The sequence below is a fragment of the Sceloporus occidentalis genome, unplaced genomic scaffold (assembly GCF_023333645.1).
Source record: "Sceloporus occidentalis isolate IW3139 unplaced genomic scaffold, rSceOcc1.0.p SCAF_3, whole genome shotgun sequence".
Taxonomy (NCBI): domain Eukaryota; kingdom Metazoa; phylum Chordata; class Lepidosauria; order Squamata; family Phrynosomatidae; genus Sceloporus; species Sceloporus occidentalis.
The window spans coordinates 140777716-140805151 of NW_028316983.1; the positions used below are offsets into that span (position 1 = coordinate 140777716).

General features: G+C 38.8%; 1 protein-coding gene across 1 annotated transcript in view; it reads right to left on the bottom strand.

Moving 5' to 3' along the window:
* Positions 1-27436, bottom strand: part of DNAH5 (dynein axonemal heavy chain 5) — a 158754-nt gene that overhangs the window by 66597 nt on the left and 64721 nt on the right. Inside the window, exons 34-47 of the mRNA XM_089516460.1 lie at positions 25883-26107; positions 24255-24427; positions 22412-22590; positions 20874-21061; positions 19105-19299; positions 17425-17559; positions 14644-14751; positions 13558-13711; positions 11154-11300; positions 9608-9849; positions 7108-7284; positions 4288-4492; positions 3297-3439; positions 1445-1579 (exon numbers count right to left, since the gene is read on the bottom strand). Of these exons, the coding sequence (XP_089372586.1) occupies positions 1445-1579; positions 3297-3439; positions 4288-4492; positions 7108-7284; positions 9608-9849; positions 11154-11300; positions 13558-13711; positions 14644-14751; positions 17425-17559; positions 19105-19299; positions 20874-21061; positions 22412-22590; positions 24255-24427; positions 25883-26107 (2406 nt within the window). The remainder of the gene's footprint in view (positions 1-1444; positions 1580-3296; positions 3440-4287; positions 4493-7107; positions 7285-9607; positions 9850-11153; positions 11301-13557; positions 13712-14643; positions 14752-17424; positions 17560-19104; positions 19300-20873; positions 21062-22411; positions 22591-24254; positions 24428-25882; positions 26108-27436) is intronic.

Here is a 27436-nt window from a genome sequence, read left to right on the forward strand (position 1 = left end):
AGACTTGGAAGGAGGAGGAGGAAGGAACATCAATGATCTAAGATATACAGAAGACACCATACTACTAGCAGAAAACATAATGGGCTTGGAACAATTGCTAAGGAAAGTCAAAGAAGAAAGTGTAAAGGCAGGTTTGTTGCTGGACATAAAGAAAATAAAAATAATGACCATGGATGATGTACATAAATTCAGCCTAGACAATGAAGACATTGAAATAGTTAATGATTTCCTGTACCTTGGATCAAGCAATAATCAGAATGAAGACTGCAGTCAAGAAATGAGAAGACTAGGAATGGGAAGGGCAGAGAGGAAAGAACTAGACAAAATCCTAAAGAGCATACAACTGAGTCTTAATGTTAAAATCGTCCAATCCATTGTATTCCCCCTCACCACCTACAGATGTGGGAGCTGGTCAGCGAAGAAAGAGGTAACATGGGTGAAGCGCTGTTGATGGGGTGAGATGCCAAATACTTCCACCACTGAAAACAACAGATGGTAAACATTTTGTATTTGGTCTTGGGCTGCTGTACAGTTGCAATGTTGATGGAGGATCATAGGTTCTGTCTGAGAGGGCATATGTTATAGCGTAAATGTGCTACTCCCTTTGCCAGGCCTTGTCTCTCCCATGACTGTAACCCCATTTGACTGTTTGGCTGGTGAATACTCACCACAGGAACAACAACAACAGTGTTCCATCAGTATACCCAAGGTGTTCCCACTGGCACAATTTTCATAGTGCGGGTTCCACTAATTCGGGAGTAGGCAACTGTGGAAGGCTAGGAGACCTCATTGCTCCTCAAGAAGACTTTGGAGGCCTACACTTAACCCACCCATACCATCCTATGCCAAAAATAGTTGTTTTGTCCTCAAACGTGGAGCATTTTCACTATGTTTCTGAGCCTCTCTGGGCATTTTAGGACAAGGAGAAATCTTTTTTAACAATGAGAAGTGAGCAGAGGTCACAACTTGTTCACTTTCTGCTTAAAAAAAAAAAAAGGCTTCTCCAGGGCCTACATTTGTTCAGAATAATCTCAAAATGTGATGGAGATGCTGCCGCACTCTCTAGAAGGCAGTTTGGAGCAAAACAATATTTTTGAAGAAAAATCACAAAATAGCTTTTAACCCCACAACAATTAGTTTTATTTTAATGGCTTATATCTAATGTACTTCGTAACTTTTTCTTCCATAAAGTCTTAAGGAGAACTGAATGTGATTTCATTCTGTTAAGGTTGACATGCATTCCAAGAAAATTATGTTGTTCTTCACCAAACATGGGAATGGGAGAATATCGGGGGGGGATACCAATTTTTCCATTAAAATCAAAAGGAATAAAATAGCATAATCTTCACTGTTCGAGAGGAAAAAAAGATTATCTCTTTCCAGTGCATTGTCAGTAAAGTCTAACTTTACTTTCATTTTAGAGAAAGATAATTCTAAGTAGTACCTGAAACATAAAAGGGGTAGTTGCTGATGAAAAGTTGAGACTCTTGGCCATGTGGCTTTCAGGATTATATTTTGACATGTACCCTTTGATGATGACAGTCTTAGCAGTCCCTTGTTCACCAATTAGCAGCACTGCCTGAAGATGAGAAGAGAATTCAAATAAGTTTGGGGATGTGAGCACCAAAAATATTGGCAAAGCCTCAATTCTCAAAATTATTCATTTCGAATAATGGAGAAGTAAAAGTACAATTTCCACATAAAATACAATAGCCCTTACAACACTGCTGATTTAATTTGGTTGTGTGCTCCTCCACAAACAAAATGGAGCTAGTTTGACAGCCTTTACTTTAAGGAACCTTTTCCTAAAATTTAGCCAAAACTTGTTTTTCTGAAACTTCCACCTGCTTTCAAGTCCTGGTCACTGGAGCATCAGAGAATCCCCAACTTCATCTTCTGTAAGACTGTAGACAGTTCAGACCTCCCCTCAATCTTTTCTTCCACAAGTTAAGTATATTCTGATCTTCCAGCCATTCCTAATGGGAACTGATTTCTAGAGCCCTTGTCATTCTGATCCATTCTTTCTCTCGCTGTAGCTTGAAAGTAGCACCTTGATAATGCATTACTTTTAACAAGGGCAGATAATAACATTCCTTTTGCACACATAAAAGTAACTCTTTCTGTGTTAAAAGCCATGTTTACTCATTAAATCATGGTTACTTTTGGGAAAAGGTTTTTAAAATACTAGCCCAGAGTGAATCGTTGGGATTTGTTTTTTGTTTTTTTTAAAAAAAGGTCATCTTCCTAAATTTTTAGATTTTATTTTCCCCAAGCAAGAACTGAAAAGTAATGTAATAAACATAAGTTTTGTTTCTCTCCCTCCCTCCCTCCCTCCCTCCCTCCCTCCCTCCCTCCCTCTCTCTCTCTCTCTCTCTTTCAGCTCCTGATCGTCCTGGGACCACAGCAACCAGATGCTGCAGTCCTAAAGCTAGCAATGTCCTTCTTTAAATGGGATGCCCAGAACTACACACAGTAACAAATTATTGTATTCTACATGCAGTATGACCAGTAGAAAAGATAACTGAACTACTGCCTTCAGTTTAATCAGTTCTAGGCAAGGTAACCTGACAGAAGGAAAGGTCACTGATCATTTCTGAAGAGCAATCATAGAATCATAGAGTTGGAAGAGACCACAAGGGCCATCCAGTCCAACTCCCTGACATCCAGGAATTCACAATCAAAGCATCCTCAACCAATAGCCATCCAGCCTCTGTTTAAAAACCTCCAAAGAACGAGACTCCACCATACTCTGAGGGAGTGTGTTCCATTTTCAAACAGCTCACGCTGTCAGCAAGTTCCTCCTAATGTTTAAGTGGAATCCCTTTTCCTGCAGCTTGCATCATTGTTCCAGTTCCTATTCTCTGGAGTTGCAGAAAACAATCTTTCACCATCCTCAATATGATATCCCTTCAAATACTTAAACAGGACTATCATATCACCTCTTAACCATCTCTTCTCCAAGTTCCCCAAGTCTCTCCTCATAGGGCATGGTTTCAAGACCCTTCACCATTCTGGTCACCCTCCTCTGGATATGCTCGAGTTAGCATATTGGAAGTAAGATAGGTCTACATTTGCATTTAGAAGACCCAACTTTAAATCCCTAATTAGTCACAAATCACACTTTGCAACAGTAAAAAGAGAACTATCTTTCAACTTAACCAAATTCACAAACCTAATGTAAGGATATAAAAAATGTCAGACTAATATACAATTCAATAAACAAAATGGACCTCCCTAGAACTCTTGACCCCTTCCCTCCAACAATGGTATCATGACATAAAACAATAGAACATTACCTTGCCTTGCTTTGCAATAGTTTGGATAAGGAAGTCAGTTCTCACATTGTCAACATTTGGCACCAAGATAGAGCCATACTCTGGAGTGCTGCTGCTAGGATAGACATATTCTTCAACACAAGTGTTCCAATGCATCCATTTCCCTGCCCAGAAGAGCAAGCCATTGTAATTTAATTCCAGAAATACACCACAGGAATCTAGAATTTCAGCAGAGCCAATGCAAAGCTTCCTCTGGCTCCTGCCTAGGCATAACTGAAGCCCTCTCTGAACATGCTAAAAAGCTCATTCCCCCCTCCCCCTACTCTTGTGACATCCTTTTCAGATTATGCATATACCCCAGTTCAGGTGCAAGCAGTTTGGACAATATCTTGCATGCTCCACATCAGAACTAGGGCATAACAACCTTACAACAGATTTTTTTTAAAAAACCTTTTGCTCTTAATCTTCCTGGAATATCCAGTGTTCCATTGCTGCACTTCAGTGGCTTTATGCAAGGACACCCCACTGATCTTTTTGGTGTGTCTGTCTCTGTCTCTGTCACAGGTCAGAATGAAGCAGAACAGATGCTAGCCACCTCATTCTGACCTCCAAAGCAAGCAACCTGCGGTGGCAGATACTCTAAGTGGCTCAGGAAAATGCCTGTGCAGACTGCTGCCATGGCTCAGGAACAAAGGACCAGGTGACAGGGAGAGATTAAGGCAACTACAGAGCCAGGACATCCTATATATCCTGGTCCATCAAAGCAACTACTTTTCCCCTTAAATTGTTTAGTTGGGGAATCAAATTCTCAGATGCAAACAATTGATTGTCCTCATGATATAACATCAAGGAATTCCTTGCTTTTTTAAAAGAACTTCCACATTATATGGATAGCCAGTCAGTAAACAACAAGGATGTTGAGAAGAATCAGCTTGACTTATCTTCTACACATGCTAATCTTTCCAAGGATGGTATATAATTACACACAGCAACATCTCTTTAGTTCACTGACCATCATTTGTAACATAGTAGTCAAACATAGTATCTTCACTTGTTTTGGGGATATTAGGAAGGTCAAGTCTTATTGTTTCATGGCCACGAAGCCAGTGCTCCATCTTGCGACGGTCTTCCAATTCCAACAGTGCTCCAATACTCCACATCAGGGAGAAGATGTACAGTCTTTCCAGGAATTCTGCTGTCATTTCTCCTCCCTGCTCCTGAGTAGCAACACATCATGACTTGTAGTCATTTAACTATTAAGAGCTCAGAAACATTTTGAAGACAGAGGGCCTGAACAGACAGGCCAAAATAAAGCTGCTTCGGGTCACTTTGAAGGTATTCTGTTTAAATGATGCCTTCATCCTAAGAGGTCAGAAGCTGTGCCAAAGCCATGCTCCAGTCCTAAGGACTGGAACATAACTTTGGCACAGTTTCTGGCCTCTTAAGATGAGTGTGTCATTTAAATAGCATACCTCCAAAGTAAACCAAAGCAGCTTTATTTTGGCCTGTATGTTTGGGCCATTCATTTCTGAATGGGTCTACAGATGGTGAAAGTAGGTCTTTGTAGAGTATATATAAACAGTAGAGTTCTTAGTAAAGAACTGAAATATTCTTGGGATAATTTGTGGACATAGTCAACATTTGATAGTATATTGACATGCAGGACAACTCACTATTTGACAGTGTCTGAAATGGAGACTGAATATTAGACAAGATTTAACAGTAGTGCTTTCTGACCATTGCAATTTGAGAATATCTGCTATACAAAAGTCATGATTTGACAGGTGATATGCATTAGATACATTTACTTCTTTTTCACTTTTATTTCAAAAAGCCTCTGGAAAAGAAATCATAGAATCGCAGAGTTGGAAGAGACCACAAGGGCCATCCACCTTGCCATGCAGGAATATACAATCAAAGCAACCCTGACAGATGGCCATCCAGCCTCTGTTTAAAAACCTCCACTCTACCACACTTCAAGGGAGTGTGATCTGCAGTCTAACAGGTCTTACTGTCAGGAAGTTCTTCCTAATTGAGAATGAATCTCTTTTTCTGTAGTTTGCATCCATTGATCTGTGTCCTAGTCTCTGAAGCAGCAGAAAACAAGCTTGCTCCATCCTCAATATGACATCCCTTCAAATATTTAAATAAGCTCTATCATATCACCTCTTAACCTTCTCTTTTCCAGGCTAAACATACCCAGCTCCCTAAGTAACTCCTCAAAGGGCATGGTTTCCAGAGCCTTCACATTTTGGCTGCCCTTCTCTGGAAATGCTCCAGTTTGACAACATCCTCTTTGAATTGTGGTGCCAGAACTGGACACAGTACCCCAGGTGAGGCCTGACCAAAGCAGAATAGAGTAGTACTATTACTTCCCTCAGTCTAGGCACTATACTTCTATTTATGCAGCCTAGAATGACATTAGCCTTTTTAGTTGCAGCATCACACTGTTGACCCAACTTGTGATCTATTAGGACTCCTAGATCCCTTTGACATCTACTGTGTGTTACATTTTTTTTCTCCCTAAGTGTAGTCGCTTACATTTCTCCCCACTGAAATTCATTTTATTAGTTTTAGACCAGTTTTCTAATCTATTTAGCTTAATTAAATATCACAGGCACTTATAACTAGTGCCTGCTCAGTTTGTCTTTCATTATTTGTGCCTTCTACCTTCATGTTCTTATGCATTAGAAGTCAGCAGTGTAAGAAATACAGCAATGAACATTTATAAGTATTTGAGAGTAAATGCAGCAACTTTCAATACTGGACAGTATTAACAGCTTACTTGCAACAGAATTAATATTTTTGTATCATCTTAATTGATTCTACCAACATAAAATGGAGAAATTTTGACTATGATTGAATCTTTATTGCAGAATTCAATAGCAGGCACAAATCTTGAATGTCAAAACTAAAAAATTATAATTTGAAAATCCATTGGATTTCAAAAGTTGATGAAACCTCTCTTTATCTCTAAGTTAAACCAGTGCATATTTCAAGAAAGGAAGCAGAGCAAGTCTGCTGTAGGAAAACCAGAATTTTGGTGCACTTTACTAACAAAAATTATTGCATTGTGCTTTTTCATATGTTTGCAACTTTCTCTTCCAGCTATTAGAGCACTGAACCAGAGCAAGTGATGCCCCTGTTATTCTAATTCTGTGGAACTGTGGAATAAAATGGCATTTCTCTTCTTTTTCAATCAAAAACATGTGCACAGAATGTCATTTTTCTACATTATGCTTTCAGTGTGTACATAATTAGGGAAATGATATAAATGCTTATAACTGAGGAATTGATTCAATGTGTCTACTCTAGTTTGAACTAGCAATAGGGTTTATTGCTAGAGTGCTAGAATACTAGTATTTCTACAATACTAGACAATACAGCAATAATAAACAATACTAGATTGTTGTGGTGTGTCTTCTAGTTATCTCCAATTTATGGAAACCCTAAGGTGACCCTATCATGGAGTTTTTGGGGGGCAGCCGAGAGAGTGTTATTTGCCAAAGGTCCCCCCATGAGTTTTCATGGCTGAGCAGGGAATTGAATCGTGATCTCCAGAGTCCAACATTTAAATCACTACATCACAGGTGCTCACTAGATTATTAGGCAATTGGATTTAGACCTAGATGATAAACAGGAGAGACTAAGGATTCTCTGGAATTTTCTGCATGCAAACTTGTGTTTTAGCTCTGATCTGGAATCCCTGAATAGTTATTCTAAAGACATATTTACACATTTTGCTCTTGCACATCCAGAAACTGGCATTAGATAGTATTTCTTATAACAAAAAAATGTTGCAAAACAAAAATTTAAAAGCATACACAATTACCTTACAAGGGATAAGGCCCTGCAGCATATTAATGCTCTGCATTATCACAAAGGCCTCCAGCATCTCTATCTTGTATTCCAGAGACTGGATGCTAAATCGATATAGTTCTGGAAAAGATGCTGTATACAGCTGTCGTAAAATCTCAGCTTCCTGTGAAGAGCGCTTCTTCAGGAAACCCTGTTACAAGCAAGACAAATCAATAGTGTGACTTTTCATAATAGAGAAAGGGCTAGTTTTCAACCTTATTTAGTGCCATTTTTTTCCACTGGAAAATACCAGCTAATGAAGGTTCACACAACCAATGTGATATTACAAGATTGTGTTACTAATCAGATCGGAGTAGAGTATGAATCATCAGAGACAAATGAATGTTAGGGGAGTCAACGTAAGTGAATAATTCAAAACTTTTACAAGGTATTTAAAAAAAAACCTCCAAAACTACATCTACTGTCAACGGAACTTAGCTCACCACATTTGGATGCACATTTATCCTGCAGCTTGTTGGCCTGAAATGTGGGCAAACTGATTCTAAATCCAAGCTTAGGAATTAATATCATTGGTAGTCTTTCTGAAATCGTCTTACAACTCATCTCACATCAATTGTGAGCAGATAATATAGTCTTGTGTGTTGCATGCCTTCAAGTTATTTCCAATTTATGGCAATCCTAAGGCAAGCCTATCACTGGATTTCCTTGGCAAGATTTATTCAGAGAGGGTTAGCCATTGGCTTCCTCTGAGGTTCATAGAGGATGACTTGCCTAAGATCACCCAGTGAGCTTTCATGGCTGAGCAGGGATTCAACCCCTGATCTTCAGAGTGCTAATCCAGTCTTCAAACCACTACTGGCTCCCAATATGATATAGTCTTACTTATGCAGGGATTCAAACCCTAGTCTTCAGAATTCTAGTCCAGTGCTCAAACCACTATACCACACTTGCTGTCAAATTTATTTATTTATTTATTCCCAACCTTCCTCCTGGTACAGGGACTCAAGGTGGCTATAATATAGTCTTACTTATGAAATGACCCAAAAATATACAAAGAACTAACATGAGATGAAGTAAAGTTGCACCACTAGCTACACACTCATGGTCATCACATTATACTTTTGAAATCTCTTTCATATGCTCAGATCTCTCATTGCACAGGGTCCCTAATTGTATTGAAAAGTCTACATAGCATGGCTGGCTGCTTCAGAATTTTATGCCATGTGCTGAGATCGGAGAAAGTGACAGGTGCTTGTAACATGGGTGCAGGAGGCATGTTCATGTTCCCCTTGTATGTGATAGTCTTTTACATGGAGAGGCAGCATCCGGTAAGGGCTAAAATGAGCTGAGAAACTGTATGACACTTGAATTCTTCAGAAGTCCATACCCTGAGTGCTCACAAATCTTAACATTCCTACTGGGAAAGCAACACCTATTTATCTGATCTCTAAAAACTGGGATGAGGTGGGAGAAGATATATGAGAGAAGTCAATCCCAAAGCCACATGGAACCCAGTCATCTTAAAATTTTAAAGATAACTGCCAGTACAGTACCTTGAATTGGCTTCCAAGACTAATGAGAAACTAGTGACACAAGTAAATAATAATAGACACATCCTGTTGCCTTCACCTCAGAAACATTATTTGTGATTTTAAATCTTTCAAAGAATTTTCAAGAACAGTCCCATGCACATCAAGTTACAGTGCTCCAATGTGACAGTTACTAGTACATGGCTTGTCTCTACCATTGACCAGGGATAAAGAAGTTTAATTCAGCACATTCTTTTCTTAAGATGATAGGGATAATGCTTGGCAAGCCAAGAAAACCAAAACCACTGAAGATACTACCTAGGGCCCCATCTTCACTTGCCAGAATGCTCCAGGGTTTTCCCAGAGTATTCTGGCCCCAAATTCCCTCCCTGTCTGCTCTCTTTTGCTGTGGAGTTTTGGCTCTCACAGCAAACAACAAGAGGCTGCCTTCCCACACAGTCCCTGTTTGTTTCGCAGCGCTACTGCTGGAGTCAGAATAAAGTGCCATGTTATTGATACTGGGCACCTCATTCTGACCTCAGAGTGATTTGCACCCACAGCAGCAGTGCCAGATGGCTCACAGGAACTGCAAGTGAAGGCACCTGTCATCTTTGCTGCAAAAAGAGCCAAAAACCTGCAGCAACAGGTGAGTTATTTAAATGCTGATTAGGGGGAGGAAGCGAAAATTGGTGCAGGCCTTGTGAAGACATTTTGGACCTGATTCAGGGTTTTGGTCCTTCATTGTGTAAACAACACACAGCAAGCCCAGGAGGAATTCAGGATAAATCATCCATGCATTGCCCTTTCCCTCAGATAGCAAACTCTCATTTACATTAACAAAATAAATGCATGATCATGGGATGTTACAAACTATTTTAAAGTGGACTTCAAAAACTAGTTTTAAATTATCTGAGGGCAACTGACTCTTTCATATCTACTGATATTAACAAAATAAGGAATTTGAATTTATGAAAGTATTTATACCTCAAGGATGGGACTCCAGTTCAGAACCGATGAGCTCATGAACACCATACCATTTCTTGACACGGTGGCAGGTGAAGCATTGTCAATATTATGAGGCTCAAAGACAATTTTACAGTTTGGTGCCATAGGGATCCGATCTCCATTAGCTAGAGTCAGTGTTTTGTTATCATCAAGCACTGAATTCAGGTTCTCAATCCAAATTGCATCAACGGGACCATCAAGAACTATCCAAATGTGCTCTCCTATAACCAAAAGGTTGTTTTTAATATATATATATGTGCACAAAGCATTTTATAAATCATCAAACATGCTTCATCAACAAAAATATTCTGCCATCCTTGCAAAGAAGAAAATATGACTAAGAGCTTCAGGACACACATTATTATGGTGAACACTGTATATGATTATGTGATACTCAGGTTCAAACACACATACAAACATGAAGTTCAGCCTGAACTACTCCACCGTTACTGTGGACCTATTTGGAGAACCCCAGGCAAACAAACAAAAAGCTCATTGAACACAAGTTACACAAACACCTTATTTCGGCTTTTCTCCAACAATATCCTCAAGCTCAAAATGGGCATTCCATCTTCATGGAGGCAGTACAGTTCCTATAAGTAAACAATATATTACTGAAAAGCTATTGGTCAGGTTTTTTAGAGTTTGTAAGGCTCTGGACATAAAGCATGTTGAGATCATCCAGAGAGGCCCTTCTCTCTGCTCCGTCACCCACAGGTTCATTTGGAGGGATAAGAGAGAGGGCCTTCTCAGTGGCTGCTCCCAGGCTCTATCACTCCCTTCTATAGAGGCCCGTCCCTGCTCTTTTTTCAGCTGCAGATAAAAATATTCTTGTGCCATCAGGCTTTTTCAGACTGACAAACATTTTGCTTAAAATACTGTGTAATTCTAAGTTTAAATTTTATATAGCATTTTTAATGTATTTTAATACATAGTTCCTGAAATGTGATATTCATACATTTTAATGCTTTTTTACTGTTTTTAAGTTGTATGTTTTTAAATTTGCTATTTGCCCCCTTGAGTCCCTATTCTGGAAGAAAGGCAGAATATAAGTAAATAAAATAATAATTAATAAAGAAATAAAGGAAATAAAGCAACCTCATTGAGTAATTTCTGCTGATCTAATAATGGGCTCAATAGAGTCTCAAAGCAATGTTGCCACAGGACAACTGTTACAGCATCAGTTGCACTGTGAGGAAAAGACTGAAAGCTGTGTTATTTTGTGATAACTATTTATTTGTAGACATATAGGTTATGCAGTTGAGTAACATGCAGACAAACCTAGACCCAACAGAGTATCAGCCTCAAAAGCAAAAGTAGTACTTCTAAAACTTCTGTCAGGACAGAAAATGAAGTGGCATTAAAGACATCTTTGGATCCAACCTGCATGCTTGTTAAAATGCATATTGTATCAATTGGAGGGACCACTTCGCAGCATTCCAAATCAAAAGGAATTTCTGTTAAATTAGGAAACATGGTTATAAACACTTTATATATGAAAGCATTGCACCCAGATTTTAAATACCTTTTTTTGCTCTCAATGTTTTCCTCCAAAGAGTGGAGAAAATCCCATCTGTCCAGTCATTAGTTGCAACATCAAGACGTCCAAACATCTGAGGTGCCGTGATGGCCTTAGGGTTCATTCTCATTTCACGGTGTGGCTGCCCACAGTCTGTAAAAGTCAATTTATAATATAAATCAATTATGATTTCAGGTAGAATAGCACAGCATCATACTAATGGGTTGATCATCAGCCATTGAATTTGGCAGTCAAGTTAATTTCAGTGGGTTGAATTTCTAGGAAATATTAAGAGTACTTATAAATATGCAGCAGCCTCCCCAGCCCAATGCTTTCCAGATATGTTGGACAACAGTTCTTATTATCCCTGTCCAGCATAGGCATCAGTTGGAGACAAAATGGCAAATTAATTACAAAGAAGACTTAAATCAATATATGTATACCAGCCTATCCCCACTTGGATTCTAAGCTACTTGCCATCCATCATCACCTGGGAACCAAAGATTAGAAAAGGCTGGTTTGTACATCAGTTTTCGTATTGTAGTACTTTACCAATAAGATATGAACAACCTGCTTCTTACACAGAAATTCTAGGTTACATGCTGAATCAGCTCTCAGACTTGATCTTCCTTTCATTCTTCAAGTGAGCCATATGTTTGTGTGTGTGTTTAAAATATTTGTCCATATATATGCTTTTACAGATTTACATTTTCTTCTTGATGTTGTTAACCATTTTCAGGTTGGTCCCGACTTATGGCGACCCTGTCGATGAGATATCTCCAAGACTCCCTATCCCTCATTGCTCTGCTTAGGTCTTATAAATTCATACTCGTGGCCTCCTTAATAGAGTCCATCCATCTAACATGCAGTTTTCCTCTATTTCTTCATCCTTCCAGCTTTCCTAGCATTATTGCCTTGTCCAGTGAGTCATGCCTTCTTGTGACACAGCCAAGGTACAACAACCTCAGCTTTGTCATCTTGGCTTCCAGGGAGACTTCCCGACTGATCTATTCAAGGACTCATTTGTTCATCTTTTGGCTTGATCACAGTATCTTCACCACCCTTCCTCAGCACCATATTTCAAATGAACTGATTTTCCTCTTACCCACTTTCCTCACTGTCCAGCTCTCGTATCCATACATGTTAATGGGGAATACAATGGCTTGTACTATTCTAATTGCTCAGTAGTATATCTTTTCTTTTTGGGATCTTTTGTAGTTCTTTCATACTTGCTCTCCCCATTCCTAGTCTTCTTCTGATCTCTTGATTGCAGTCCCTATTCTGATCAGTCTTTGATCCAAGGAATGGGGACTCTTTAACTATATCAATTTCCTCACTGTCTAGTTTGAATTTGTGTAAAACTTCTGTGGTCATTATTTTTGTTTTCTTTATGTTCAGCAGTAAGCCTGCCTTTGCACTTTCTTCTTTGATCTTCCTTAGCATTGTTCCAAGTCTTTTTTTCCTTCATTTTTTTTTCTTCACCTTATTTTTAAAAAATGAAAACAAATACAAAGCCAGGGTACAGACTGCAAATGGTACTGTAGGCTTGATGGTATTGTAGGCTTGAACCAATAGGCACCCACTACATACATTTTTAAAAATGTACAAATCGTAATCATTGAAACAAACTATTAACAATATTACAACAATTTAAAACATGCACCTGAAAAGGATTTTAAAAACATTTTAAACAGTATGATTTAAAACAAAAGAACACCCTCGTACAAGCCCTTTCCTCAAAAGCCTTCAGTTCTGAGACTCTGGCCCAATACAAATGAGCAACAAGTGCTGTTCTGGGGCTGAAAGTAGGGCTTAGGAGTGCGGAGCAACCACATGCTCCCAAGCCCTACTGTGCCATAATGGTGTGCCCCCATCTACACGGGGGCCACCATAATGACATACATGTGGCGCAGTGCCCAAATGGTGCTGCGCCACAGAGACATCATCAGTGCGCATGAGGACGCCAATGGCACTGCGTATGCACCCTAAAATGAACCCTCCAGGAGCGGGTTCTTTTTCAGGCTCCCGGAGGCTGCGGCATTTGGTTGCTGCGGCCTCGGTGTGGGGCAGAAAGGGGCAATGTCTTGGCGCTCCTTTCTGCCCGTCTATATTGGGCCTCTGTCTCAATAAAAAAAGTCTTCATCTGCCAATGGAAGGACAGAAAGAAGGGGCCCTTCTACTAAATCAATAGTACCTTCACACAATTTTCAAAAATGTGTCTCAGCTTCATTAATTTTTGTTCTTTTTTTCTTTAACATCTATTTTTATCTGTTTTTATCTATATTTCTTTTAATCTTTGTAAGCTTGTTTGAATCCCAGTCCTGGGGGAAAGGAAGAATATAAGCCAAATAAATAATTAAAAGATTCTTTTGCTGTTTCTGCTGTGAACAATCACAAATATGTACCATACCTGTCATGGATCTCATCAGTGTGTGGATGCAAGTAGTTTTCCCTGCCCCACTAGGACCCAAAGCCATCATGCCATGTCTCACTCTTTGTGTTTCAAAGAGCTGGATAACTTTCAGCCTCCATGGGGGGTGGTTAATTAAGCCAGCCTCTTCAACCTGTCATGATCACCAAGAATCACACCATTAACTATTTCCTTTACACAGAAATTGTGTTGAGGCATTCTCTATGAACAGCATACATACAAGATGCCATCCTGAATAGCTTACCTACCCAGACTATGATTTTGAGGAGAAAGCTCAAGAGAAGGTATAAATACAAGACTTCACCTGCTTTATAAGGCGATTCCAACTGTGCTGAGGCTACAACTCACAATGTTGTGAATGCGTGAGGAAGCCCTCTTCCAATCTTTTCTATCATATGAGATGTTTGAACAGTGAGATAATAGAGTTGACTCCAGAGGGCCACTGAAGGCATGACCAACCAGTGGCATAAAGATGCATTCTCACTGCAGATGTGGTCATGTGTGAAGTAATCTAAGACATTTCCCCTTTGCTATGCTCCTCTTGTTCACAATTCACCACATGTTTTAGCCTTTCCACAAGCGTTTCTGCTCTGGTGAACATTTAAAATGGAGTTTTAATTATAGTCAGTCTTTTTTATCCACCAATTCTGCATCCAAGGCTTTAATCAACCGTGGTTTTTAAATATTTTTTAAAATTCCAGAAAGCAAACCTTAATTTTGCCATTTTATATAAGGGACACCATTTTACCAGGCTATTGTATATAATGGAGATTGAGCATCCATGGATTTGTATGTGCTCTTTTTTCTTTCCTGTTTTAGCATAAGTTTTCTGGGTTTCAGAGTGTGATGTTTTTATGCCCAAATATAACCTATCTGACAAATATACTTATAAAACTGATGTAAAGAATCCACTAACTGGTATGGTTATTAATTTTTTGATAAAGCACCCACACATTTTTATTTTTGCACTGGGAATTCACATTTCGTAGAACTTCTCATGGAATTAATTCAGTTACTAATTCAATCAAACTGAAGAAACAGCATATACATGTTTGCTAGCATTACCTGTTTGCTAATGGCAGCTTCAAGCTCAGGATAGCCTGCTTTGTCAAGCTGAATACTTGGGAAAAGATCTTCAATTAGACTTAAAAATAAGGGTTCATCTTCATCAATCTAGCAATGCCAAAAGAAAAGGAAAAAGAAAAAGAAAGGTTACTGTTTTCTTTTCCTATCATGCTTGTTTACATGAAGATGCCTAATAATGATACCTTCTGAAGTTACAGTTGTATACGTCATAGAAGAGTGTCAGTATGCACACATTTTCATGGCACTACTGACAACATTCATGAATAAATTCCAGTTTCAATAGCCTGAAGAGGAAAGATGGGATGTTTGTAGGCAAGAGAAAGGATAATGCAAGAAAAAACAGAGCATATCCAAGGCAAGAAAGGAAAAGACACAGATAACTTAAAATGAAACTGAACACTTGTGGTAAAGGAATCCTGGTCCATCCCTAATGTTTGAGGAAATGCTTTTGTTTTTTGAAGAACAAAAAATACATAGTAAAGTCCACCAACTTTCATTGATAGCTGGAGCAAAACCAGGATATTTTGCTATCTTTGGAAAAGTACGTTGCCATCTCCACATCCCACATACAGAAGCAAACTGGACTGGTATTTGGAATTTACTTGAGCATATTCAATGGGTTTGGTTCCTGCTCTACAATCTATTTTAATACAAGACAGGAAGAGAATAGCAGGGGAGTTCTAGCGTCTGTCACCTGAGGTTATTGCTTCACACTGCCAAAAGATAGGGCTGGCCTTGATTCTAAATATATTGGGAGTGAAACACTCCATTTCAGGAACCATTTGGCTAACAGCTGTCACTGAAAGCAAGACAAAAGGATAACTAACAAAAGTATGGCATGCAAAAGTGGCTTAGAGAGAATCAGGGTAAGAACACATTAAGTAGTGCCAAAAGGGGGCTCTAAAGAAGTCAGGAAAATAAATAGTTACTAGCTGGTTAACAGAATGGGGATTTGACATTCCCAGCTTTTTAAAGCAAGTGAAAAGGAATATAACTATCTGTTGAAAAAGTTACTTTGAAAGATTTTAAAACAAAGGAATTGTGCTTCTTTTTTATATAATATTTTTATTCAAGCACAAAAACATTTTATAATATAAAACCACATATAGGGTTACAAACAAGACAAATACATTGCTACATCTACACTTATAATGTCCAAACAACTACTTAATAAACTAACTTATAAAGACAAGGGTTCACAAGCAGTGTTGCCAACAAGCTTTGACGATATTTCCCAGAATGTTTTACCAAAATCCAAAATCCCCAGAATTCCCCAATATTTACAGGAATATTCAGTCAAAATCCCCAGAAAGAAATTAATTAAATTCCCCGGATCCCATGGAATTCCCCGGAAATTGGCAACGCTGTTCACAAGTGACTTCCAACTTGCCAGTTTGTGATTATAATTATCTATTCTCTCTATTCCTTCTCTAAAATATTTTAAAATTAAGTAAATTCTAAAAGCAATCATAGTTATTTCTAGAGGACACAACTATCTACATTCTACTATTCTACGAATCCTAAAATAAATGATTTCTTCCATTTCTTCTTCCAATAATTAATCACTAATGTCTCTTCACCCTTCTTAAAATATACTTACTACATGTACTATTCTAATTTCCTTTCCCATTCAGCATCCCATTATACAAGAATACTGAATTTACATAAAGCAAACACTAATCCTTTCTTAAGACTTATTCCATTATTGTTAACATGCAAATAACAGTAAAAACTAAAATGTGTTATACCAATGATAGACAGAAAAATACAGCAAAGCAGTTTTTTAACAAGCATAAAGATATAGCACCATGATGAAATTGGAAAACACAGTATTTAAAGCTCGCACCCTCTATCCAACTAGCAAACCACAGGAAAACAATTATGATCTTTATGTCCTTTTATTTCCAGAATTACTAAAGTATTTTCTCTCTTTCAACCTGTATCAGACTGAATCATCTTTCTAGTATTCTTTTTAAGGGGGAAAAATCTTACTTTTCTGTACCTCCAAATGAACCCATAAAGATCCTCCTTTCCACTAACTCTCACTAGCAACGATGCTTCCATGTCCGGAGTTTCATGCTTGTTTTCCAGGAAGGGAGACCTGAAGTAACCTGGATCTGTAGCCATGAACACGGCTCCAACAGATATTTCAGTACTTTCTTCCCCTTCTCTTATAGGGTGTTTTTGTTTTTGTCTTTTGTTATTCTGCTGTCCTCTAGCCTCTACCCTTCCTCCCTTCTTCCATTCCTGTTTTCTCTCTTCCTTCCTGTATGCATCATTGCCATTTTTCTTTTTTCTTGTCCTCCTAGCTAGTCTCTTCTATTACTAGTCTCTTATACCCCCAACTTTCCTTCAGACTATTGCTCTAGTCTCATTCCTAACATTTTTCATACTTTTGTTCTTCTCCTTTCTTCTCTCACTTTCTTCTTTCTCTTTCTTCCTTTCCTGATTCAGTATTCACAAGTGTTCCAATGTCTTTAGCTATCTGGTTAGCCACATTTCCATCCCTTCCCATGCCATCCTGATGCCCCTATCCAAGCTCTGGATGAGGCTACTGATACTTGGCATCCACACCTAACATACTTTGGAGGAATTGGGCTTTCCTGGGAAGGCACCAGAGAACTAGGAAAGCAGGTCATTGCCATGCAAAAACACAGTGGTTGCTAACACCAAATCACCATCTACTTCACCCTTGATGGCAGAGGAACCTAGAGATTGGCTTCCACAGATATTATCAGTGTACAGCCATTTTATGCTTACCAGCTTAGAAAGATTCATATCTCTCAGGACACGCATTACAATAGTAGATTCTGTATCTTCAGGATTTGATCTTTTGGCTGCTCCCAAGGTCCTCAATACTGATAATATATTTCTCAAGCCAAAGTCATAATGTACCTAGAAACAAGCCAAAAGATTTTAGACAATTTAACATAAACTGGCATCAACGATGGAAAAAGTCTTGCTAATCTTTTCAGGAAAATACCTGATTTAGAGTTCTATTCAATTTAGTGCCTTCCCTACAAAGGAGAACTTGAAATGGAGTTGTTATTTTCGGTGGCACTCCTGCAGTCTTTTAGTGTAGCTAAACTATAGAAACAAAGGAGTTTGATACCACTTTAACTGCAATGGCTCCAGCTAACAGAATCCTTGGATTTTTAAGTGCTAGATAATATCTTGTGCTATAGTTCAGTAAAGGGTATTAGGGATCTCTAGCAAAGTATCTCAACAAACTATAAACCATAGGGTTCAATGAGATGGATTCAAGGCCATTAGTGTTATCGAACTACTATAATTCTGCAATGTGGATATATTCTTTATTGAGTCTGGTTCTCCCTTCACCTGGAAGCATATGTACAGTAATAAGTAATAATAAGCTAGGCCTGTTTAGTACTTGGAGGGGAGATTCCAGGGAATACCAGCAGCTGTAGGCTATACTCAGAGGAAAGCAATGGCAAACTTCCTCTGAATACATCTTGCCAAGAACTATCTATGATAAGTTCTCCATAAGTCTGAGTGAACCTGAAGGACATAATAATATCACATATTATTGCTTAAATCTAAGAAAACTTAGGCGGGTTACAAACCACCATATAGTACACGACGAGTGCGTACTAGGGTTAGGAAGGGGCAGTGCTTCCACACACCCCTAACCCTAGTACGCGCTCTGCATGCACAAAATGGCGGTGGCCATTCCACACAGCTGCTGCCATCTTGACGTAGCGGATGCGCTGTGTCCGCACGTTGTGCCCCGGAAATGACGCCACTAGCGCACGACTAGCGCTTCGCAGCGTCTCTTCCGGGGCCTGAGAAGGATTGTGATTTCCGCGCTCCTTCTCTGCAGCGTCCGGAAGCCACGTGGTTTAAAGGCTGCGGCTCCCAGACGCTGCAAGCGGAGGTGGAGCCAGACCGCCGCTTTTCGATGGTCTGTAACCTGCCATAGAAAAACCAAAACAATAGAGGGTTGGGGCGTTATTTCTTGGATTTATTGATTCTATCTTACAAACATTGAGGGGGAAAAGACTGTGTCCATGAGTCTAAGACTTTAATATTAGTTTATTGGAAGTTTTCTAAGGTAGGAAATGGAGTCTTTTGTGTGCTCTCAAAACAAAAAATACATCTATATCTATCTCTATATCCAGTAGCAGCTGGTGGCTTCCATATCAGTATGACAGACATTATATGAGCTACCCAAAGCACTCATTTATAAGTCTAGTACCTTGGATAGCTCTTTTGATGTTTGAATGAAAATCCTGAATTAATTCAGCACACCACCTGATATGGAAGCCATCAGCCACCACAGTTTCTGTACCTATTGTATTGTGCATATGCCATCCCCTGAAAGTTTTCTAGCACTACCAACAATGAACATCATCTACACTGCTGCTAATTGTTCCATTTATCAGTAGAATAAAACTTTTGATATAATATAAGCATTTCTACCTGTTTAGACAATTGCTCTTCACAGAGTTTGTACAGAGTAAAGAACTTCCTTGCAAGAACAATGTTATCAATGAAGCCACAGCTAGCCAGTTTTACACGGATGATGATCTGCCGATCAGGAACCATCATTGCTACTGAGCGGAAGTTGATCTTCAGGTTTTCAGGCAGCTCTTGACGACCCGCGTACCCAGGGTTCTGATGAACAGGTAATTATCAGTTGGGCTGCTGTTCAACATTTGCTTAACAGGCAAATTTCATACAATTTCCCTTGCAAGTTCTACAACTGACCCTAAACCTTTCCCACATATTTCCTACATATGTCTCTTTGTTGATAGTTTATAAGAGATCTACCTTGGAAGAGCCCTGGTGGCGCAGTGGTTAAATGGCTGTACTGCAGCCACTCACTCAAAACCATAAGGTTGTGAGTTCAATACAGTGCACCTGCGTTATATGAGGCTTTGCACATATTTGCAAAGCTGCGCAGGAACATGCAGGGCGCAAGAGGCAGCACATCCCATTAGAGCCAAAATTCCATGGGAAGATGAAGGCAAGAGACTTGTATACCCACTACAGGTAGAACATTCAGAGTTAGTAGCAATGTGGCTTCAGTCTTCTGGTTTTGAGTTTTGTGGGCTTGGATTATGATCCCATTATTTGTTCTACCCACTTGGTCAACAATCCAAGCATGGCTGTAGGAGCAAGGGTTGCTTGGGGAAATGGCCATAAAGGCCTCTTCCCTCTAGTCTATCCCTATGCGATATAAAGGGGCCTCAGTGGTGTTGTGACCTTCTCTTCGTTGTTTTCCTCCTTCAAGCCCTTTCCTTCTAGCTGTTACCATTTGTTGATTAATGGGGCTGAGAAGTAATTTCACCTATTCCACACATAGCGCTACGGAGTTGTGATGGTTTTTGCCTTCCTCATAAAATGCAATATATTTTTCTTGCTTGCTGTTTCCTAAACAAACCACATTTTCCACAACTAGATAGATGCTTTGTTGTCAGGAAAGGACCTATTCATGAAGAATAAGGAATTAGACCTCTTGATGGACAGGACTCATGGACCAGCTTTCATGTGATCACTTTAAAGTGTTGGCAGTTTAGTGGCCCATGTGATTTCCATGCTGGTACACTTTCAGAGGCTCAATATTTAATATGAACTCTTTTGAATTCAGTGTCAGCCACTCCATCCAGTTGTCCCTTAAGGTAGGCTCAAGCTGCCAGCTCATGTACTCCTGCTCTATTAGAACCTACTTATATAAACTTTAGCAAATAAAAATGTAATATGTTTGAAACTACTTTGGTGCAATTATTGTCTTTCTTTTTCCCTCAGCCCTCACATGCTCCTGCTGAAAGTCTTCTGTTCCCATGAGCTCCCACTATAGGCAACAGTGTTGTCTCTTGCAAGACAGCTAGCAGAACTCTTCTCACAGTGCAACACTACAGTGCGCACAGGACTGCATGACACTGAAATAAATAAATAGGGGAATACATGGGGTAGCACATAAACCCATGTGCCATAAAATGATCTTGCATCTTGAATCTTACACTTACGATCTTATGTGATGTACAATCTCTGCATATTTGATCTGCTGAGTCTGGCTGCTGATGACAGTACAATTGAGGTGATACAAAGCATTTTTCTCTCAACACCAGCTCAAAAGGTCCTCATGGTTTTAGAACAGATTACACATTTATTTTATGAATTAAACCAAATGAAACCAAGTTTTGGTGAACTGAAATATTCCTTCCCAACATCCTCAGCCTACTTACCATTGTCAAAAAAAGCCCAAATTCAGGATTCATTTCCACATTATCACCATCGGTAAAAATGAAACTCTTCTTCCTTTCCTTCTTACATGTCAGTACAATTGCAATCTGCTGTGCAGCCACAGATAGCACTGGCAAATCTATGCGGTTGAACTCATCAAAGCAGCCCCATGATCCAGACTGAGCAAGACCTTTGATCAGGGGGAGGAAAAGGCTGAGGTTAAATGAGGCTAATTCTGTATCCCTTTTACATGAATAGATATCAAAGACACCACAAATCATTGTGCTTTCAAGTATCAAAAAGTTCACTTGAAGTAAGTCTAATGAAAGCAGGCTCAACACTGCAAGTTCTTAAGAGATTGACATCTGATAAAAATCAGCTTTAGCGCAGAGATGAGCATCTTCAGAGGAAGTGAGGGACAATTTCTTGCCACAAAAACCCTCTGGGAATTGCTCAGATTGCCCAGAATGTCACCCCCAAATATCAGTCCAGTTCAGGTTTTGAAAACCTGGGCTTTTCTTTATTTTTAATGTTAACTGGAGTATAAAACCTATCTAGAGGGTAAATCATCACTCCTGGAGACTTTCAAGACAGATAATTTACTCTGCTTCTGCCAGAAAAAAAAAGTGTGTTCTGAAGAAGGTAAAGCTGCAAAAACAGCCTGGAGGCTGCAGCCCATGGTTATACCACTCTGAACATGCCCAATCTCATCTGATCCTGGAAGCTAAACAGGGTCAAGCCTGATTAGTACTTAGATGGGAGACTATCTGGGAATAGTGGGTGTTGTAGGCCTGAAGGCTGCATGGAGATCCCCCCAAGGCCACGCATTCCTCCTTCCTTAGTTTGCTTATACAATCATTCTAGACTCCCAGAGAAAGCAGGAAGATTTGAGGAGAGGCTCCTTTCAACGCCATAGTCACATGGTATCACCTAAAGTCACTTTATCTATTACTGAACCTAATTGTTTCTAATGAATCATGTTATGGCCTGCAGCTTTTATGTAATAAGATTGCTAGCAACAATTAACCCAGAAGTGATTCAAATCAAAACAGGAATTTTCTATGAGCCATGTGAATAAGCTACAAGAACTGGAAAAATCCATGGGAATAAAACTTAATTTTTAAACACAGCTCAGCAAAAGAAATTTTGTGAGAAATACAGTATTGTGCAATAGCAACTGAGAATACCATGCACAGTCCATTTGGGAAAATAAGTTTCTTCAGACATTCGGCTCCCATTCATTTATAGTACATTTACATGCCACCCTGTGATCAAGATTCTTTGGGCAATATATGTGAAAATTGTTCTGGGTTGGTTTTTTTTAATGGAAAATACAATTTTTAAATGGAACAGCACAACTATCATATAGCACACAAAACAAGGACTGAACCGTGACACAAAACCATTCCATTTTTTTCAAAATGTTTCAATTGTCTCATTTTTACACACAAAGGAATGGTTAACACACACTTTGGTACAACTTGAAACTGAATACTCAATTTTATAAGAACATAGATTCCATGGCAGAAGGCAGCCTGACCTTTAAAAATTCTCCCCAGTCCTCGAAAATCCATCTGATCTGAACAATTGAAGACCACAACATATTTTCCAAGACATCTTCCCATGTCTTTTGTTGTTTCTGTTTTGCCAGTTCCTGCAGGTCCAGCCGGTGCTCCTCCCATGCTCATCCCTAAGGCTTGAGCCAAAGTAATATAGCACCTATGATGAAACGAACTTATATAAACATCAATGTATCACCAAACAGCAGCCACGTTCTATTTAATAGTCAGCCATGTTCTTTTTAAGTTTCATCTGTACCAAAGTACTAAAAATGGTTAATTAACCATAATTAGATCAGAATGCTCTTCAGACTCTAAAGGCTGAAACTAATACAATGATCACTATGGCCCCATACAGACAGGCCAAAATAAAGCTGCTTCGGGCCACTTTGGAGGTATGCTGTTTAAATGATGCGTGCGTCCTAAGAGTCCAGAAGCTGTGCCAAAGCTGCGCTCCAGTCCTTAGAACTGGATTGTGGCTTTGACATGGCTTCCGGACTCTTAGGACGCACGCATCATTTAAACAGCATACCTTCAAAGTGGCCCAAGCAACTTTATTTTGGCCTGTCTGTATGGGGCCTATAAATAGCAATAAAAATATGTTTCATACACTTCCTAGGAGTGTAACAAGGCTGATATATAATTGTTATTAATATTCTTCAGTATGACTTGAAATTTTATTTTTTGCAGTCAGCTGACCATAATAAATCATCACCTGACCATAATTTATTTATCATCAGTTGACCATAATAAAGATTTGTAATAATAAAGAGCATGCTCTTTATTTAGGTCTTTAGGTCTTTAACCTAAATTTAATTCTTTGTCATGACTATAACAGACCCATTGAACCTATGGGAATTTAGAAAATAGCCACCTAATTTCTATTGATTCAGTAGATCAGCTCTGACAGACAATAACAAACAGATCTCGGCCTTTGCGTTTTACAAAGTTGTAGCTTTCAGAAAATGAAGTTCTTTGCATTTTCCACTTCTGTTGGAGATGCTTGAAGAAAATTTAACAATAAAGCTTTTCACAGCCGATGCTAATTTTTAAGTTACTCTGGTCAAGCACTAAGAACGTGCTAATGATTGGCAGATGCACCCAGATCAATTCTGGTAATAATTCAGAGTTACCAGATTGCTGGACATTCACTGAACACCTGAAAAACTGGTTCAGAGTCTGTAGCAGATTGAATGCTTAAACCCTATTGCGCAGCATTATAAATCAATATTACATCCCACAATATAGGGAAGAGATGATTTATGGACTGCAGGTACCAAATGTCTATTAGGTGGATCTATTCCAGATGAAAAGTAGATTATCCTACAATTCACAATGGTGCACCATGGCCTGTCTATGTTTTAGTGTTTTACCTGATGTGCCCCATCACCTCTGGTACATTGCATTAAGTAAGAAGGACCACAGGGCAAAGGAACACTAAAACATAGTGCACCATTGTGAGTTGTAGGATAATCTACTTTTCCATCTGGAATAGATCCACCTAGTAGACATTTATTGCCTGCAGTTCTTAAATTCTCTCTTCCCTATTTCTAAATTCATAGAAAATCTGCCAAGAATCTTGAACACAGCAATGGTACCTTGGAATCCCAGAGGATGAAATATGGCTTCTTTCTTTTCCAACATCCTAGATGTTCTCCCACACTGGAGCACAAAAGATTACCTCTTTCTGCCTTGATTTCCACCTTCCACCCTTCTGCTCTAATAAACCTGAACAAGACTCTCAGATAATAAGCTGCAGAATGATATTGGCATACAGAGTATATAATCCTTCAAGCAAACTGAATGGCATCAATTATTCCTTACCTATCTGTTAGAGGTGTAATGACAAGCCTGTCTGTACAGCCCAAAAATTCATTTTGATATGTGAAGGTGACATCTGTGATGTTTATCATCATTTTGTCTGCATCTTCACTGAAATAAAACCTGCATTGCTTCAGCCATTCAAAATCTGTAGGACTCTTGATATGCATACGACACTAGGGACAAAAAAAAGGCTTATGCCACTAAATGAAGGGATGTGCATTCATTTCATATTTGGAAGCAGCAATTTGTAAAAAAATACAGAAATTACTGGAGATTCGAAACACTTTAGTTGTTTAGGTGCTTTGGAAAGGAGGAGCAACACAAAACCAAAATTTTAAGTTAATTTTTGAGATATCTTAATAAAACTGATAATAATAATAATAATAATAATAATAATTTGTTTTATTTATATACCGCTATTCCAAAGATCATAGTGGTGAACAGCAAGTAAGCTAATTAGCAAGTATCACAGTAGGTTCCTTCAAAATATAAATTTATAAACACAAATGGACTGCTATCTTGAACCTGGAAAAAAAGATTCTGAAAAATGGCAATTAAATGCAACTCAGATGTCCGTGAACAGCAGCAAAACTAGCATTTCTTTATCAGTGAGATAAAATTGGATAAACAGGCAGGGAGAAATTATAGATTACAGATATACAGAATATTCACAATTTTTCTCCTCTTTGGTATGAAAGATATACAGAATATTCACAAAGTCCACCACTGCAAGAATTTTCACCTTTATATGAGAGTGAGACGACTACCATTTTTCTTTGTCAGCACCAACAGTGACCAAAAAAAGTTAAAATTTGTATTTTATATGGGAAAATTCCCAAATTTTGTAAAAAAAATGTACTTTACACAAAAGCAAGGATTCCCTTGCATAGATAAACCTTTACAAAATATTCATCAGAAATTTAGCAAAAACTCTTACAATCATGTTAAGTGGGAGAGCAACTTTTGATGTTTTCCATTCTCCCATGCAAGTATGAGATAAACACAAGTTCACATTCTTATTACAAAGGTGGCTTGTTTTGCTAACATAATATTAAGATTTAAGTCAGAGATAGCCTTGTTTCTAAAGCCATTCTGCCTAATATCAAAGAGACAAAAAAATCAACATAGAAGAAAGATTTTTCCATAATTATTTTAATATTTTAAATAAAACATTTACGGAGAACAGACACAACTGTTCTCTTAAGCCGCCAACACTTCTCACCTATCCCCAAAACCATACTGTTTAGAAAAACTCCAGGGAATCTGAAATTTGACCACCATTTCCCCCCTAAGTATTTAATACATTTTTGTACCTCACACAGGTAAGCTCAGGGCAGTTTACACAGAGCCTGAAGTTCATTTGAAAATTTGTTATATGTGTCATTACAATAGCCTGTCTCCAAAAAAGAATAATTTGTCATAATTAGCACTATAAACATTTTTAAGTAATTTGTTAAATTGGTCATTATATTTCACAGAACAATGATGAAAACATTGCCAGGACTGGTCACCCAATCCAATCTTCAGGTGCTACGTGATTAGAATTAGTGACAATATGGAAATGCACACAGCACTTGAAACATAAATCTTTCTTCTTGTTATTAACAACAAGTAGGAAAATGTTTTACCAGGTCATCAAATATGTCCCGTTGGTGCACATGAATTGTGATTAGTGTCTCATATTTAATGCGCTCTACAGGGCTGAGGTCCTTTGTAGTCATGTCTATCAAAGTATTAAGAAGATCCAGGAAAAACTGGTTTGTTTTCTGCATTATCTTCTTATCATATTTTGCATTTGTCAAAGCTTCTTCAGCATCTCGTGTCCAGATCATTTGAATCCCCAGCAAGCCAACCTTGAAAAATATATTTTTTAAAAAAACACATTATTCAGTACCTTTCAAAAGTCCAATTTGATTATCCTGCAGTACAACTTACTATGTTTTAAAAACAAGGATGTCTCTCATTTGCAGAGCCTTTAAAGTTCCCACAATTGGGACTGAGAGTGGGTTGCAGGACTTCGTTCTTCCAACTCTGGCTCCCAACTACAAAGCATCACTCTCTTACACACACGCACACCACCACCACCACCACCACAACCTTCACCACCTGAAAAGAAGTACATCACTAAAAAATAAGACAAAATAAGAAATATATTTTCAGATAGTTGCTTTTGCCATAGGGGAGGGAGAGGCTTGATAAGTGCCTAATGTCCCTTGCTTAGTGCCAGTAGGAGGCTCAGTATGTGTGTAAGTAACATGGAGACCATTTAGCTTAGGCCCTATACAGACAGGCCAAAATAAAGCTGCTTCAGGTCACTTTGGAGGTATGGTGTTTCAATGATGCATGCATCCTAAGAGTCTGGAAGCTGCACCAAAGCAGCACTCCAGTCCTTAGGACTAGAGTGTGGCTTTGGTGCGGCTTCTGGACTCTTAGGACGCATGTATCATTTAAACAGCATACCTCCAAAGTGATTCAAAGCAGCTTTATTTTGGTCTGTCTGTATCAGGCCTTAGATATATTAAAGACTTTTTATGCCTGTTTCCAATGGTTTGTTGTTGGCACAAAGGGGTGCTATTGCTTGATCTGACTGGATACTTTATATCTGGCAGAAGAGCTCCATCCTGTGCAATACTGATCTCAGTCTGATGTTCACCTCTTTATTTAGGAGAAAACTTTGTTTCCATTGACTTCTTTAACTGTTATTTGTGCTTTGCTTGCTTGGACAAAGGTGAATGTAATTCTTCTCTATCAGGGAGAGAAGAGTTCCAAAACTAAGCTGATTCCATTTACTGGGATTAGATACTCCCTTGAGCCAGCATAGTGTAGTGGACTGAACACTGGGCTATGACTTTGGGGATCAGGGTTAGACACCCCCACTTGGCTATGGAAAAAACCTGTATCACCTTGGATAAGTCATTCTTTCTCAGCCTCAGAGGAATGCAAAAGCAACACCTCTCTGAACAAATCTTGCCAAGAAAACCCTGTGACAGGTTCACCTTAGGGTCACCATAGGTTGGAAACAAGATGAAGGCACACAACAGCAACAAGTTACTTTTTCTCCCAGGGAAAAGGGGAGGGAGGAGATGGAATGGGGTATTCTCAGGAAGATAATCTTGCTTACCTGCTGCAGTGGAGTGTTCCAGAAGGGAAGTGGATGGGGACTTCTATAGAAAATGTATTAA